Source organism: Tympanuchus pallidicinctus, unplaced genomic scaffold (genome assembly GCF_026119805.1).
Source record: "Tympanuchus pallidicinctus isolate F22 unplaced genomic scaffold, pur_lepc_1.0 scaffold1, whole genome shotgun sequence".
Taxonomy (NCBI): Eukaryota; Metazoa; Chordata; class Aves; order Galliformes; family Phasianidae; genus Tympanuchus; species Tympanuchus pallidicinctus.
Genome location: NW_026294618.1, coordinates 108,719,992 through 108,737,521, shown reverse-complemented (window position 1 = coordinate 108,737,521; position 17,530 = coordinate 108,719,992). Strand labels below are relative to the sequence as shown.

At 37.5% G+C, this 17,530-nt stretch overlaps 1 protein-coding gene across 2 annotated transcripts in view; it reads left to right on the top strand.

Annotated features, from left to right (window-relative positions):
- XPO1 (exportin 1) overlaps positions 1 to 17,530 on the top strand; it is a 37,041-nt gene that overhangs the window by 4,879 nt on the left and 14,632 nt on the right. For both annotated transcript variants that reach the window (XM_052690250.1, XM_052690239.1), the window contains 9 exons: positions 3,371 to 3,472; positions 7,334 to 7,406; positions 12,733 to 12,794; positions 12,871 to 12,915; positions 13,004 to 13,185; positions 14,840 to 14,888; positions 14,973 to 15,092; positions 15,190 to 15,318; positions 17,260 to 17,418. In XM_052690250.1, the coding sequence (XP_052546210.1) occupies positions 3,371 to 3,472; positions 7,334 to 7,406; positions 12,733 to 12,794; positions 12,871 to 12,915; positions 13,004 to 13,185; positions 14,840 to 14,888; positions 14,973 to 15,092; positions 15,190 to 15,318; positions 17,260 to 17,418 (921 nt within the window). The remainder of the gene's footprint in view (positions 1 to 3,370; positions 3,473 to 7,333; positions 7,407 to 12,732; positions 12,795 to 12,870; positions 12,916 to 13,003; positions 13,186 to 14,839; positions 14,889 to 14,972; positions 15,093 to 15,189; positions 15,319 to 17,259; positions 17,419 to 17,530) is intronic.

The following is a 17,530-nucleotide window of genomic DNA, read 5'->3' as shown; positions in this document are numbered from 1 at the left end:
GGGGGAAAAAAGACTCAATGTTGAAAGCAAGTATTACAAGGGTGTTAGCATAGTTTCTTTTATGGCAAGTTTTAATTGTCCATGCTTAAGAAACTGAGAGTTTCAGTGTCAAGCAACTATTACTAATGTATTATTGTGCTACAATGAAAATAAATTGAGATGAGTAGCTGATGTTTTTCCTTCTCTCCTTCCAACTATTAGAATAAACAAAAATATACTTGCTTGTATTTAGTTTGTGTATTTCTAATTAAAAGCTTGTGTATGGCTTATTAATGTAAATTCCAATGGGCTCTAAAATCCCGTGATTATTTTTTTTGAGACACTTGCAATTTCAGGTTCCTAAATCCCAAGTAAAAATAAAAAAGCTGTAGCTTTTTAAATTACCATGTTGCAGAAAGCTACTTCTAGCTTTTGCCTTCAGTAGTAGAGACTTTCGAGTACTTGTTCTGTAAGTGGCATGTTTGTTTGCTATACAGGTGGTGCTTGTATTTTAAGACTAAAGGATTAACTCTAAATATGGTGGTCTAATTTCCATTGTTCTTACATTGGGAGAAGTTGTGTCACTTAAATGAGCCCCTTGCTTCATCTTTCATAAGGGTCCCACTCATACTACCAGAGACTATCCACTTGCAGTTAGCAGTCCCATCATGGAGGGAGATGATGCCCTTTCTTGATTCCAGCACACAGTTCTTTCCACTCATTTCAACTGTAGCATTCCTGCGTCTGAGTTTGGGTCAAATTCTTTTAAGTTTTGTACCGGACCTTCTTATTGGTTCTAATACTGGTGATGTATCATAGGATCAAACATCACACGTAGGTTCAGACCAACAGTAATGTTTAGAACTGGGGCCTTCTTCCTCATTGGAACCTTCCTCTATATGCTGGCAGGGATGCACTTCTTGTTAACTTGGTAGTATCTCCTTCTGCTGAAGGATGAAACTTTCTTATCCTCTGAGTGGAATTGGATGTCTTTCTTTGTCTAACTTGCTGAAAGCCTTAGGTTGCAAGCTATGAATTTCAGAAAACTTAGGTATGGATACTAAGCAAGTTCTGTGTAAGTATTGCATTACTGTATAAGCATTCAATTAGACTTCACTCTTAATGCTGAACACTTAGTCTTATCTAGTTGTAGGCCAGATCACTGCCCTACTTCACAAAGAAGCTGTTAATTGGCAAAAGTGAATTATGATATAAACTTACAAATAGGTGTACTAATATGTTATACTTTCATGTTTAATTGGTTTGCTATTTCAGTACTTTACCAGAGACCCAGGCATTTTTCAGTGAATATCTGTGAGTTTTTACTTTTTTTCCAAGACAAGTTTGAAAGTTCCTGCAGGGAAAAGCACTTCATTGTAGAGTCTGACAGCTCTGAACATGACATGAAAGGAGACAAGAATAATAAAATTTGAGGGATACTAAGTGTTAAGGTATTATAAACGGTATTTCTGGAATGTGAAAAAGCTTATGATGTGGTCTGGATAGCCCATGCTGAACTTGCTTTCAAATGTATTGGTCTTCTTCTCCTTAATTATCATCTTTGAATATCTCCTGTCTTCTGCTTAATTCTTATTACTGCTTGCAAAATTATCTGCAGATGTGTCATAGGCAAATAAAAGCTCTATTCTGTCTTTGACTTGGAGATTTTTTTTCCTCAGCTTTTTGTGTGTATTTTCTGAGAAGAAAAGGCCCTAACACATGAGTAAGAAGTTTTGAGACAGCTCAAAACTGTCATACTCATCACAGATGGTTAAATTCTGTTGGTTTGTTAGACTGTCATGTGCCAGGTTATTTGCTTGCTGATTTTTCCTTCTGTGGCAACAAAACGGTGAGGCTTCAATCTGGTTAAGCATTACTGCTTGTACAGGAGCTGCTGTCCAGTCATGTCAGATAATAGTGGGTAAGGGAGTGTACTTCATAGGACCTGGGAGAAGGATACTGATCATGTTTCTTGCTGGTATTGACGCTTGATTCTGTGGTATGTCACCAATATTAGAAGCACTAAGAAGGTTCAGTATAAAAGTGCACTCAAGTTGAGCCTGGAAGTAAGTGATTCTTTCTCTCTTAGTACAACTGATCTACATCAAAACTGCTGAACGTTTTACCTCTGTGGAACTGTATGAGTATAGTTGTACTGCCTTTTTAAGTAAAGAATGTATGTGTGGTATTACTGCATATGGCACTTACAAGGACATGCAATTCCAAGTCAGTACTGGACCAGGAAATGCTCTACTGTAGTGAGTTGTCTTAAGTAGAGATGCTGGTATTGCATAGGTACTTCATACATCCTTGCTGTATAGTGTTTCAGCTCAGAATTTTTATTTTATCTCGTTGATTCTGAGTCTTGATGGGGTTTCTGTGTTGGGAAAGGAATGTAGGGATTTCCTTTTTTTTTTTTCCCGCCGGCTCAAGTATATTCTTGTAGCTAACTAAAAATCTGTGTATCTGTAGTAAAGTTGTAAATGGGGAAGTTAAAGCAGTACCTGTTTTAATTCCATTGAATTGGATCTGCACTGCTCTGAAAGAATGAGTTAAGTTCTGTTAATTTTCACATTATGTGTTTCTTGTAACTTGGAAGATGTTTGTATTGCTGGGAGGCAGTGTCTGATGCTTGTAGGTGGTGCAGTTTGCAGCAGGGTTTGTCAGTACACTGCATCTTGGAAAATGGCTAACATTAGGCTTCCTAAAAAGATGTTCATGAAAGTGCAGGTCTGAGAAAGATATCTTAAATGAGTTCAGCTGTTTATATGCATAACTGACTCAGATGAGAAGGTTTTGCAAGTTACTGGAGCTGGGGAAACTAGTTTAATAGTTGGCAATGTCAGTCTCAAGGAAAAAACAAAGGATTAGTGTGACCGGCTGGCCTGTTGTCCCCCAGTAAATAGTTTCTGCTTTTGTAAGGTAGTGGATATATCAGGAGATTCCTCTCAAGTAGAGGAAATGGTGACTTCTGGTTCAGCTCTTTGGTTTTTCAAAATAAAATGGAACAGAAAGCTGGGGTGCCCTTGAATAAAATTTTATCAAGAAGATTTCTTGAATGGAAGCCAGGTTCCATCCCTAGTACACTTTGTGTGTGTGCATTTCTCACATGTTTGGTGTTGATCTAGATTAACCATTCAGTATGGAAGAGTGGGAGTAAGTCAGTGACCATCTTGCTTTAGTGCACGTCTTGAATTTGATTGTTAATAAATCGTAATTGGCAGAAGGAAATCTGTGAACTTACTACTTCTCATTTTGTTCTGACTAAGTCTTGAATTCATGATTTAAAGGTGACGTGATGTTAATATATTTGATTATACTACATGTTTCCTAAAATAATCGTATGCTAATACTTTTTTTTTTTTTTTTTTTTTCCCAAACTTGCTTTTAGCAAAGAATGGCTCAAGAGGTCTTGACTCACTTAAAAGAACATCCTGATGCATGGACAAGAGTTGATACTATTTTGGAGTTCTCTCAGAATATGAATACCAAAGTAAGCAAATAAACTTTTACTTATTTGGTTTTCATCTTTCTTTCACTCATGAACTTTGAGGAAGGTATCTCATTTTTAGCCACAGACTCTTTATTCAAACCACGTCTTCATTGTCTTCTTCACAAAGGTGGCTTTAAACAGAAACTATAAGTGGATAAAATATTTAAATCTCCTTTTATGTTCACAAGAGTATTTCTCCTTTTTTTTAAAGAAGGAAGGGAAAGAAAATAAGGAAGAGTTGAATTGGAAATAGGTTTTTTTTGTTTTTTTCTTCAAGGCACATATATAAGTATAATGCCAGTTCAAAGACTGGTGTATACATGTAATGCAAAGTCTTAGAGCCACATTCTGTTCTTGGTTAAGTGCTTGGCTGTCTTTGATGTGAATGAGAGCCATGTCCGTGTAAGTGAGGAGATAATTTGTCCCTAAGTATATTGAAGACAAAATAGAAACTGTATTAGACCACTATTTTGAGCAGTTGATGAAAGTTAAGTACCTCAAACTCTTTGTAGTATGAGATTAGTCCTTACTAATACAGAAAACAAACTTGCTTTGTACTACTACTGTAAATCCATCCATCGTGATAGTGTCAAAAAGGGATAGCATTCAGTTGTTGACTCTGCCTTTACAGGTTTTACCTTAAAATAAGACTTATGCAGTTTGAACTGAAAAATTGATTGAAATGTTTCCACAGTATTAAGGTTGATGATTATTATTTTAAGTAATTGATAGGCATGGTTTTCTGCTTGATACACAGTATTTGAACAGAAAATGACAGTGATTGGATGGTCTCTGAATTCAGGAGGTACTCATGAAAAAGTTCAATTCTTTTCATTGCTTTAAAGTTTAGGAAAAAAGAATTTAAAGAACTTCCTCAAAGTGCTGACCTTTAAGTAACAGTGTTTGCCTGTTTGCTTGCCTGGTAAACTTTGCTTATTATACTGACAGACATTACTAATTTTTAAGTTGATTTACCAACAGTATTTTTAAAAACTCAAATTTGTCTTGTGAAAAATGAGATGATTTGAGGAACAGAAAGAAAGCAACAGGTAAAGAATTCTTCCATTTACATAAATTGCAAATTATTTGGTGCTAAATTTATGCACTATGACATTTGGCTTTTATGCAATCATATTTTTTCTTTAATTAAAGCTGTTAACACTACCTGATATTAATCATAATGTTCCATTATGTTGATTGCTTGTAATAGGAAGAAAAGGGGTGTCTTCCTGTGCAACTGACACAGCTAGGCTTTGACGGCAGGCCTCCACAAGGTCTACCCTTTTGATTCCCTTTAACTGAATTCTGTTCATCAATTGTTTTTGTTTCTTGGGAGGTGGGTGGGAGGGGATTTGGTGCATAGAGTAAGTAATAAGGGTATCATAGAAATTTCTACCATAGGGATCATTTTATAGGGTTTCTTTCAGTCTTTGCTGTTACCTGTCCCTCATCTTCATAACTTGGCAGTGAATTGCTGCTAAACAATTAGGAATAAACTAAGAAAATGCATATTGGAAAGGCTTCTGTTTTATGCTGAGTTTAAATGTGTTTACGTGTATTGTTTGAGTTAATAAAAATACTTCTGTTACTTCAGATGGCAGAATTTAAAACTGACATCAGTGACTTTTTTTTTTTTTGGACATTTTGGTACTTCCTTGGTATGAAGATAACACAAATTTTTGCAATCACTATATCAAAAGTAACTTCAATTTAAAACAGCAACAACAAAAAAAAACAACACACCATGCTTCTAACACAATGTGGCAAGAAGGATGCATGCGTAGAGGTCATTTATGGTGATTTTATTACTGATCCCATTTCATTTCCCTCACAAATATTAGAAATGAATAATACTAATATCAAAAGTGAGAGGAGATGAACAAGAGGCTGGAAGAAGGCAGAACTCAAATCACATGTGCAGAAATCTGTAGAAATGTAGACAAGGAACCTTTATGGCTTTTAAGTATGTGATTTTAAATTGGGTACTTAAGTGCATAATGGGGAAAAAGTGTGGCAGCTTTCATTTAAAAAAAAAAAAGACATTTCTAGTACTTGAATGAAATTCTAAGGGAAGAAAATAGACTGAAGATGAGTTCTGTCCTTGATTTCTAGAAAATTTCTTAACTCTTGTAAAATGAAACTTAACTTGCCATTCTGATTTTAAAGCCAATTAAGTTGACTTGTGGAAAATGTTTGGAAGCAAACATACTGTTTCTGCTTAACTGTTACTTGGAAAGCCTCTTAATAGGTGTGCCTGTACAAGCTAGAAATAAAACAAGTAGCTTCTGCTTCAGGAAGATTAACCCTGTCTTATAAGTAGTCATACTCGCAAGGTTGTTAGAAGCATTTTTGAATGTTTTGTATTTTTTTGTGTAGATCAGGTACAAAATGGCATATACCTAGGTCAGTGACTGAAGTCACTCCCTGAGAAACATTTTTCTTAAACAGTTTCATACATTTTTCTGTATGAACATTCCTTTGATTTAATTTAGCTTTTATGTTTAATTACTTGTAAACTTAAAGATTAATATGCAGTTTATAAACTTCTATTGCTAATACTGAAGAAAAAAAAAACCAAAAACTTCACAATTTCCTATAATTTCAATTTTTTCTCTGTACCCCAACATCTTGAAAGACGACACTGGTTTGCAAATCCAGGGTCTGCATGTGATTCTACTGGGAGTTTTTGGGTCGCAGAGGGAAGCATGTGGGGAACGTAGGTTATGTTAAGATGAAAACAGCAAAGATTTTAATAAAACAATGTAGTTTGGGACAACCTACATTGTGGTTTGTTCTCTATTGTTTCTTTTGTTTTTTTTCTTTTATTAAACTGAAGTTTATGTGATCCCTTTGGTTGAAATGTTAATGATCCTACTTTATATAACAACTAACCATTTTAAAGAAGAACTCTTATTCTCAGCCAAACTTTTAACTTTATAAACATGAGTTTACCTTTCAGGTATTGATGTGATTTATTGTATTCCTTCTGATCTTATGCTGATAAAACTATTGCAAAATTCCTCATCTCCTTTTCTCTGCTGTCTATTCATGCTAATGGGGTTTTATGTTCTGTGATCACATCAAAACTTTTCTCCCTGTTACTGTGAGTTGACAGTAGGGACAAATGGGCAGAGGGAGTGGCCTTACCAGTTCCTTTGCACGTATAACATTTTCGGCAAAGAGTCTAGGAAGGAATTCCTGAAAGGTAATAAATAAAAAATAAAATAAAATAAAAACTTGTTTTGACTGAGCACAAAAGTTCATCTTTAAATAGTAGAAATAGCTGCCATATTGGGGTGGGTATTGAAATTGAATAAACCTGTGGGTTGTCTTGCTGTTCCTAAAGTAACACACCAGTGAAATTTGGGAAATACTTTCCTTAGAAAGTGCCAGCATCAGAACATGTGATAAGACATGATTTTTTTATTTATTTATTTTTTTTCAGCTCTTAGATGAATGACACTTGAAACCGTCCAAGCTACTAAATATTTTAGGAGCCTGGTTGTGATAGTACATATGGACAGTCAATTATGATGCAAATTCTTATCTGGCTGCTACTTCCTCCTTTCCAGATGGCCAAAATTGTCTACCAGAGAGATTTTTTTTTTTTTTTTTTTTTTTTTTTTTTTTTTCCTCCTGGTGTGAGCATGATCAAACAGCAGGATTTAGTATAGCAAAAATAAAATGGAAAAAAATGCATGAAATTTGAATAAACGGGTGAATAGACATATTTAATAAGTTCTTTAGTTTAATATTCTTGAAGCTTTAGATGTGACATTTGAATATCTGATTGAATGAAAATCCTGACAGGGAGTTAGTCCTACAGTAACACGCTCACATTTTGCTCTTCTCCAATTTCAGTATTATGGACTGCAAATATTGGAAAATGTGATAAAAACAAGATGGAAGATTCTTCCGAGGAACCAGTGTGAAGGTAGGAAGAGATTTTTGTGCTTACCTCTTACACTTGTATTTTGTCTTTTCCTCTTACGTTTTTTGTTGAGATTTAGAACATGTAACATGTAAGTAATTCTCAAGTTCTCATTAGGCTTTTTGTCACGAAGTAAGGCTATCTGTGCATTTCTGTATCACACCATGTCTTGCGCTTCCACAGTAGTGATTTCACTAGGATGGTGGGCAACTAGAATTCTGTAAGCATTGTAAGAAGGTAAAACATCAGCTGATGCTTTTTGAAACACCACTTCTGCAGTGATGCATTGATCTGTAGGTGAGACTTAATCTGAAGAGGGCTGGCTTCTGCCTTTGAAGTAGAAGTTCGGATTCTCTGTACTGGGCAGTCTTCAGCCTGTCTGGACTATGTGCACAGCTCCACCAATGTACTCTTAATTTTTTTTATAGACTATGGTAGCATATGCTGATTAAACTTATTTAAACTTCTAACCAGTCATAATTATTTTAGAATAGTAAGAGTTAGGGCAGTGTTTCTCAGACAGATTAATTAGTTTTTTGGGTGGTCTTCTGTGGAGCTGGACTCAAATTCTTGTGGGTCCCTTCCAATTCAGGATATTCTGTGATTGTTTTTGTTTCCTCCTTTATGTGTTGCAGTATGTGTTAAATAGCAAGAGGTTTGTTAGAGTAATCCTCTGGTGTAGGATTAATGCATGTTCAAAGCTTTCTGTCAAGTCATGAAACAGATTTCGGAACGCTAAGTAGAACTACTTTCAAAACTTGTCACCATTTTATACTTGGTCTTTATGAAATACTGTTCTCAGAAATCATTAATTGAATTTCCATGTTCTGCCATGAGCTGTTTTTAACATTGTGAATATGTGATCAGAAGTTTCACTGCCAGTTTATTGATGGGAATGTAATAGTAAATGTCAGTAAAACACATTTTTGGAGAGGGAAATTTCAATGTTTGTGATTATTTTCCTCACCTCCACTTTAAAACAGATGTAGCCTAGCTTTTGGAAAAGGTTTCACTTACGTGCTGTTAGAAGCAACCTTACAGACTTCTAAGAAAAAAACTGAAGGCTCAAACAGAATCGTGCCTTTTTGAGAAACTGAGGGAGAACCTTGAAGTTATCTTTTGTTTGCACTTAAAAATTTCATGTGTTTCCATTTTCCTGAGTGTGAACACTTATGTTCAGCATTTGGAACTTGTCTCAAAGTTTTTGGCTGTTGGAGCAAAGCAGGGAGGAGTCAGCAGGTTGAATTAGTTAACGGGCACCTTACTGATGCCTGTTGGAGGAAGCTACAGTCAGATAGGAGAAGTTGAACTGGGAGACTTATTTGATAGTTTGGGACAGAATAAGGGCCAAAAATAGACTACAAAAGTGATTTCAAGTTTTAAAAATTCGTAATGCATAGAACGGATAAGTGGTTGTGCTGAGGTGATGCTTGGCTGTGCATTGGATCATGTTATCACGTCTGGATTTCAGATGTCGAATTATGCATATGTGACTTGGACGTCGCTTCCAGAATTTGAGATGGTATTTTGTATTTTATTTCACTTTTAGTAAGCATGGTAATATTGTTTCACTAGTTATGATCATCTGAGCAGATGCAGTAAGTGGCTGAATACATGACAAGATAAAACTACTGTCTGAAGTTGTGTAATCACCTGATGATAACTTACACTATTCTATTTTTATTTTCCCTGCCTTTTGTGCTTCTGAAGATTGCAGAAGAAAAAAGTATCCTTCGGCCCAACAGATATCTATCTTGTAGTAAAATCTTCTGGAATATTTTTACAAGCCAAAGAGAAATTGTAAAATTCACTTGTTTTAGGAGAAATGAGTCAGGTGGCATTTAATTCTGTTTTTTCCAGTACATCAGTAGAAGAGCAGCTAAATGCTTGGTGTACCATGATATTTGATCCATGTTGGTGTAGATGTTCTCGTCTGGTTTGATCTAGTCTTTGGTCATAGTTGCTGGGATTTTGTTTTTATTATGCCAGCTGGTACAAGATAACTGCTCTTAACTTAATTGGACAGTTTAATTACCTGGGAGATGAGAAGACTGGTTGAATAAAGGTTTCTGGCTCCTTAAGTTGGCAATGTTTTCTGGTTTGAAGTGTGACTAGTGAAATAGGGGTTGCAGGAAATGAAAATTCAATGTCACAAAGTAATGCTTTGTAACAAAGCCCTTCACAAATCAGTTAATTCTGCTTGTATCTTAGTTTGTAGAACTTAGTATGTGTGATTCAATTTGTATAGTGAACACAGCTGAAAAATCTTCTTTTTATTATGAAGGAACTAAATCTGTTTATTACAAAGTAGTATTCTTCTCTTGTAGCAGTAGCAGTGTTTATCAGTTGATGTGTTGATCTGAATTGAGCATCAGTGATGTAAAAAGACAACCTGTCTGAAAATCCTGGAGAAGTAAACAAATGTCAGTAATTACAGAACCTGAACCCTATAATCTTTCCTTTGAGATCTTACCTTAGCTGTACCTGGAGTTACACATTGGAATCTCTTTTTGGGCCTTGAAGTTAGCCAGGGTTTTGTTCACTTCTTGTTTAGCATCGGGAGGTTTTAACTCTGGCCTAGGATCTCAAATATAAGCAGTGAAATGAGCTTTATTCAGAAAATGTTATTTAGATGTGAATCCCATTATTAAATTTACTTTTATTTTTAAATGGCTTTTAATTTTAAGCTCTTCTTGTCCTGTTGCCAGACCTGTACTCCTCTAACGCAGAGTTTGTGTTTTAGTAGTACTTACGAAGGATGTCATTTGATATATGTGCTGTGGTCTCAGTAGATTTTCTCTTACTGTGTGAAAACCTGCCCAGAAATAAAAAGCTTCTTGGTCTTGCAATTCAGTGATACACTTCATTAATCGTGCAGTGTGAAATAAAATTCTGTTCCTGTGAACAGAGAAAGCTTGTCTGGAATACTTTGAGTCAGAATGGATAAGCACTTCCTCATTATGAAACTTGAGTTGACTGTACAACTTTGCTCATTGTCAAATGGAAGAGGTACCTGAAGTGTACATACTGATGACGTGCCAGACCTCTGTTATGATAGGAATTGCTCTGAGATTGTGGCCCAGATGAGACATAATTGGTTCTGCAAGCATATCCTATGCTGAAACTAGGATATCTGATATTTGTCAGTTTAGACAGACTACAGAATTTAGTAATGTGGTGATTGTGATGTTCCTCTCTCTCCTTGCTCTGGCATTTAGCTTGGTTCGCCTGTGAAAATGCTTTCCCTTCAGAAAGTGGTTTGTTACCTGTAGGTCTCCCTCTATAGGGGAGCTGCTTTCATGTGATGACTGTGATATGCAGTACTTGTCCAGGAAAGGCCTTGAAGAAGAGCTCTAGTTGCTGTGTTCTGTCAGTGTCCTTGCTCTCTCCTTTTGCATTTTGCTTACCAGAAAATTCAAACAGCAGCACTATTCCAGGCCTTCTGACAGTGGCCTGGTGTCCAGTCTTAGCAATAAGTAGAACCTTTCTTACTGGTGGAGCTTGGCTAACATACTGGTTAACTGCTGTGGGACACAAGGAGGAGGAGCGCTGCCTCTGAGGCAGTACTGGAGTGAGGTTGGCAGAAGGTAGGTTCCAAACAATTCTAAAATGAACTGGACTTCTTGTTAACCAGTTTTTTCCTAGTTGAGCCTATGAACAACTCCATGAACAGGAGCTAGGACTATGGGTTCTGTCTCAACAATGGCGTTTTCATCTCATCTGTGGAATGATTATTAAAAAAACAGGGCTGTTAAATATAAAGCAGAAACTATATTCTTTCTTAAAAGAAAAAAAATAAGTAATTACATGAAAAATGTAGCTTAAGCCAAAAAGGGGAAAAAGAAAACATTTGATTTCAGTAGCTGCTACGTTTGAGGGATTAAAAATGTGACCATTACCTGAATGAATGGAAGAGCTCAAAAGCCTGCAGCATGACATTCAGGAACTGTCAAGTCTTTTAGATTTTCTGTTCTGCTGTGGTTGCCTTTTTTTTTTTTCCAGTGGATAAGCTTTAGAACTGAGCAACTATTTCCATCTGCAGATGTTTTCAAGGCTGGATTGATGGTAGCATGGCATTGAGATTGTAAATGAACAGTTGAATTCTATTAGGGCAGCAAGAAGGCAGCTTTGATGTCAGAACAGTGTTTTTATGAACAACATTCACTTTCAAATTCTTTCTGGAATGAAAAGAGTTGCAACAAGTTGAATTATCTCAGTAGCTTAGCAGATGAATAGTTTAGCTTCTGGCCCTGAACACTTCTTATGTACTGTTTGGGTGCTTTAACACTTCATCAAAGTGTGATTTTTTTGTGTGTGTTTTTTCTTGAGGGGATGAGGGCCATGATGCCAGGCTTAGACCAGTGCTTGTCAGTGATATATTTTGAGTATTCTTCTGAATTAGTGTGCATTGATCCTTGCTGACAATGATGAAGAGCTTAATTTGTCATCAGAAGCACTGATGTCAGCATCAGCTGCTGTCTGGTATGCTACCTATAGTGTAATTTCCAGATGTGTTGTTCCCAGATTTCTTGAAAATGCAATTAAAAACTGAATGAAATGTTCGTTTTGTTCATGCCCAGAATGCAGAAAACAGCTAATTTTGCTTAAGTACTAGGAACGTTTTATAATGTAGGAGTGGTGGCTAGGGGAAAAAAATGAAATTTCTTAAAATAAGGCTTAAACTCATTTTAGTTTGCTGATAACTTTAAAAAAAAAAAAAATCTGTGTTATTTCTGTATTGTTGACTATCTCATTGAAGAAATATACATCAACTAGATTTTGGCTTCATTAAGTCAAATAGCAAGATACATATATACTCTAAAACATAAGTTTCCAATCCTTCTGCTTGCCTGCACTGCATTCAGTAAAGAATTGTCTTGAGCCACATAGAAAATATAGAGTTAATGTATACAATTAACAAAACTACTTCTGTTTCCTTAATCTGTGAGATTTCTGAATGTAGAAAATTTGTCAGCACCACACAAGCAGGAGGGATATTTCTTCTGCAGTGAATATGGTAACTTGAACTTGTGTTATTTTGCTAAATAATTTAATAAGAAAAATTACCTGCCTACATTATAACAAAACACATGCCTTTGCAGATACGCACACACACATGTAAATAGGCTGAAGGATTATCAGCAGTAATAGCGTTTTACTTGCCAGTTGACAGGAGCACATATGACAGGTGACATGGGTTTTAAGTCAACTCAGTTAGCATTGCCTTGCAGCCTTATGCCTTGTTTTAACGATATGGCAAGAATCCTGAGTCAGAAACATTATTCGTGATATCTGGCTCAGTTAAAATATTTCTCCAATTCTTCTGCAGGTATAAAAAAGTATGTTGTTGGCCTAATTATCAAGACGTCATCTGATCCAACATGTGTAGAAGTAAGTGAATTATCTCAGGGGAAAAAAGGGGAGGTAAATACTATGCGTAACTTGACTTGTCTTTTCCATTTTCCAGAAAGAGAAGGTGTATATTGGGAAACTGAACATGATTCTTGTTCAGGTAAGTTGGAGTTCAGGAAGCATTAAATCTTGTCATGAAGCATTTGGTTTTGCGTTAGTACCTAACATACAGGTGTTTCACTTTTCAGATTCTGAAACAGGAATGGCCAAAGCACTGGCCAACTTTTATAAGTGATATTGTAGGAGCAAGCAGGACTAGTGAAAGCCTTTGTCAGAACAACATGGTGATCCTCAAGCTATTGAGTGAAGAAGTGTTTGATTTCTCCAGTGGCCAGATAACTCAAGTGAAAGCAAAGCATTTGAAAGACAGGCAAGTATAGTATTTAATATAACTAATAAATAGCGCTTACTGGGCTTGCTGGCAAATAGTTTGTCATGCTAGGAGGTTTTCAGTAAAACGATATATCTAATTTTATAGCTGAGATTTAAGTGGTTTACTGATTTTTTTTTTTTTTTTTTAAATGTGATTCTTCTTTTCTCCTCCTTTAAAGCAGTACAATTAGGTGGGACAAAACTTAGTTTATACATATGTTACAACTGGAAAGACTACCGAGGTGGAGAGGTAATACAAAATGTAACTACAAAGGGACCAGCAGAGATAAGAAGATATTTTACAGGAAAGTAAATGTGCTCACCCATCTCTGAAGATCAAGACTCGCAGGAAAGGGTCTTCAACCAGAGGTTATTCTACAGTGGCAGTCAGCCCTTAAGTGGGGACTAAGAGAGGTGGAGCCAGGTTCCACCCCTTCCGGTTGCACGGCTGAATTGCCTTCACCTGTGCTCCCAGGGCTGACCCTGTCCTTTCCCCAGGTGATCAATCAGTGGTTCAGGCTGTGACTCAGCAGTTCCCATGCAACGTATATTTCTGCATTATTGCGACTGCCTCATCCCATGGTGGTCATGGAAACATAGAATAGTTTGTGTTGGAAATGACCCTTAAGGTCATCTAGTTGCAACCCTCCTGCTGTTGGCCTGGACAGCTCCCTCTAGACCAGATTGCTCGCAGCCCCATCCAGCCTGGCCTTGGACGCCTCCAGCCTTGGAAGGGGCATCCGTGACCAGACTGGGCATCCTGTTTCAGTGTCTGGCCACCCTCACAGTCAAGAATTTCTTTCTAGTATCCAGTCTAAATGTATCCTTTTCCAGTTGAAAGCCGTTAGCTTCTTATGCTGTTGCTACTTGCCCTTACAAAAAATCTTACCCCAGTTTTCATTGTAGGCCCCCTTGAGGTACGCTCTAAGATCCCCTAAAGCCTTCTTTTCTCCAGGCTGAAGCGCCCCAGCTGGGAGGTGCTCCAGCCTCTGATTATCTTTGTGGCCCTTCTCTGGACCCACTCCAACAACTCCATGTTCTTCTTGTGTTGGGGGCTCCGTAACAGGGCACAGTACTTCAGATGGGGTCTCACGAGAGCAGAGTAGAGAGGCAGAACCACCTCCCTTGACCTGCTGGTCTCATTTCTCTTGACGCAGCCCAGGATGCAGCTGGCCTTCTGGGCTGCAGGTACACGTTGCTGGCTCATGCTGAATCTCTGATCAACTGACACTCCCAAATCCTTCTCCTCAGGGCTGCTCCCAAGCCATTCTCTGCCCAACCTGTATCTGTGCTTGGGATTGCCCTGACCCAGGTGCAGGACCTTGCACTTGGCCTTGCTGAACTTCATGAGGTTGGCACGAGCCCAGCTCTCAAGCCTGTGCATGTCCTTCTGGATATCATCCCTTCCTTCCAGCTTGTCAGCTGTACCACTCAGCTTGGTGTTGCATGCAGACTTGTTGTTGAGGATGCACTTGATCCCACTGGACTTCTTCAAAAAAAAAAATGCTGTTGGCATTGTCTTTTGTAAAGAAGCAAGGATTTGTAGGTATTCAGAAGTTGTGTTCTGGTCACAGGCGCTTTGATTAATACAGTTTGGATTGTTTTGGGAACTTGGGAGTGCTTCATTTATTTTATTTTATTTTTTTTTATAGTATGTGCAATGAGTTCTCTCAGATATTTCAACTGTGTCAGTTCGTGATGGTAAGTATTAGTTTTTTTTTAACCTCTTCCACGCTACCTCCTCCCAGTTATGCCTTAGTAATATTCACTGATGTGTTCCCACAGGAAAACTCCCAAAATGCTCCTTTAGTTCATGCGACTTTGGAAACTTTGCTACGGTTTCTGAACTGGATTCCCCTGGGATATATATTTGAGACTAAGTTAATCAGCACACTAATATACAAGGTATGCATGTAATTACTGACAGCTTTTCAGTTTAAAAGTTGCAAAATGTGTACCATATAACACCTTTGTAAAACTCTTCCTTTTCTTTCCTCAATAGTTCTTAAATGTTCCCATGTTTCGGAATGTCTCTTTAAAGTGCCTCACAGAGATTGCAGGTGTCAGTGTAAGCCAGTATGAAGAACAATTTGTAACGCTTTTTACCTTGACCATGATGCAGTTAAAACAGGTAATGTTTTAGTAAATGTTTGGTTTTTTTTTTTTTACTTTTAACAACCTAGTTCAGTTTACAAGTTGATACTCTCTAGAGCTGTTCGGAAATGTTAGATTTCATTGTGCCATTTGATTGTGTATTTATAGCTTTATCAAAAGACAAACATTGTGACTGTGGAGGACAGCTGTATTTCTGCAGGATTGATGTATTTTGTTTAATTCAGCGTATGTTTTGTGCTCTCAGGTTGTCTGAGAAAGGCAGGTAGGTGAGGTGCTGTGTTGTCCTCAGCGCACAATCATAGTGAAATGCCAGAAGTTTGTAATGAATTTTGCGTACTTTTTATTTTGAGGGAAGAAAGGATAAACGTAGATGGTGCTTCACATTTGTCCATTTCAATGAGGATTCACTCATGCTAAAGCTGTGGGTTTTATTTTTTTATAGACCTTCTGGACAATTAGATTCTGTTTTTGTATCAGTTTTTGTTCCCCGCTGTGTATAACACAGCTTTCATCAGTCTTTGAGGTCTTTTCAGAAATATGTGCTTCTAAAAGAAGTATCTCTGCCCTCATTCCTCTCCCTCACTGTCGGCTTCAAGAGGAGCTGTAGAACTTTTTAGTTAGAATTTGTTTTAAAAGTTGACTTTTTCTTGCAGCTAAATCATTCTATTTAAGACGTTTGAATGTTTCCTATTTTCTTTTTCATTTCTTTGTTTTCATTTTTTTTTCTTTGTGGATGACTGGTTGGCCATGAGCCAGCAATGTGCCCTGGTGTCCAAGAAGGCCAGTGGGTTCCTATGGTGTGTTTAAAAGACCATGGCCAGCAGGACAAGGGAGGTGATCTTGCCCCCCCCCCCCCACTTTGCACTGCTCAGGCCTCACCTGATGCAGTGTATTCAGTTCTGGGCTCCCTAGTACAAAGAAGACAGGGATATCCTGGAAGGAATCCAGTGGAGGGCCACAAAGATGATAAAGGGCCTGAAGCATCTCTGCTATGAGGAAAGGTTGAGTGACCTGTTCAGTCTGTTCAGCCTGAGAAAAGTAGACTGAGTGGGGGTCTTACTAATGTTAGTAAGTATCTTAAGTGTGAGAGACAAGGGGGTATGTCCAACCTCTTTTCAGTGGTCTGTGGGGACAGGGGGAAATGGCTGTAAACTGCAGCACAGGAAGTTCTGCATCAATATGCAAAAGAACCTCTTCCTGGTGAGGGTGATGGAGCACTGCAGCAGGCTCCCCGGGGAGGTTGTGGAGTTGTCTTCTTTGGAGAGATTCAAGACCCATCTGGTGGCTTACCTGTGAACCCTGCTTTAGGGAGCTGCTTTGTAGGGGTTTGGACTTGATGATCTCTGGAGGTCCCTTCCAATCCCTACAATGCTGTGATTCTACAGATGATGCTCTTGATTGTGAATGCAAATACTTTCAGCCAGAGCTTTTACTTAAAGTAACAGTTGAGTGCTGAATTGGGTGTAACAGTATTGGCATTAAAGAAGCTGGACAACCACTGAAAATTCTTCTGTTTTATAACAGTAGAATTTGAAAGTTGGTGTACTACTTCAGACAGTACCACTGAGATCTTTGGTAGATTACTGAAAAATATTTGTATTTTTGTAGGTCGTTTTTACTAACTTATAAACATTGTGAGGGAGATCTTTCATACTGTTTTAATACTATGACTGCCATGTTACAAGGTACAGGTAATAAAGACACTTTCGGAACAGTTTTGCTTGATACCAGTCAAAAATGTCTTGAGATAGGGTAGCTGCTTCTTTTGTCTTTCCTGTTTAAAAGTGCTAGGGAAAGCTTTTGTTGATCAGAACTTCAGTGTCTGTGTACTCTTTTGTACTGTCCAGCTCGGAGACAATAACAACAATAAAAAAGCAATGTGATTGATAATATGCTAGTATGCAGTAGTTCTACTTGCATGGTAGGACATTGGTTGTGTTTGCCTTCCTTTTGTTAGATGCTTCCTTTAAATACTAATATCCGACTTGCGTACTCAAATGGAAAAGATGATGAACAGAACTTCATTCAGAATCTCAGTTTGTTTCTCTGCACGTTTCTGAAGGAACATGGTCAACTTATAGAAAAAAGATTAAATCTGAGAGAAACATTAATGGAGGTAAGTTGCATCGTTTATCCAGTTCAAAAGTAGAGGTTTCTTGTTCTCGAATAACATACTAATATGACCTCTAGACTGTTGTGCTTATATTGGTTAGAAGATTTTTTTTCCC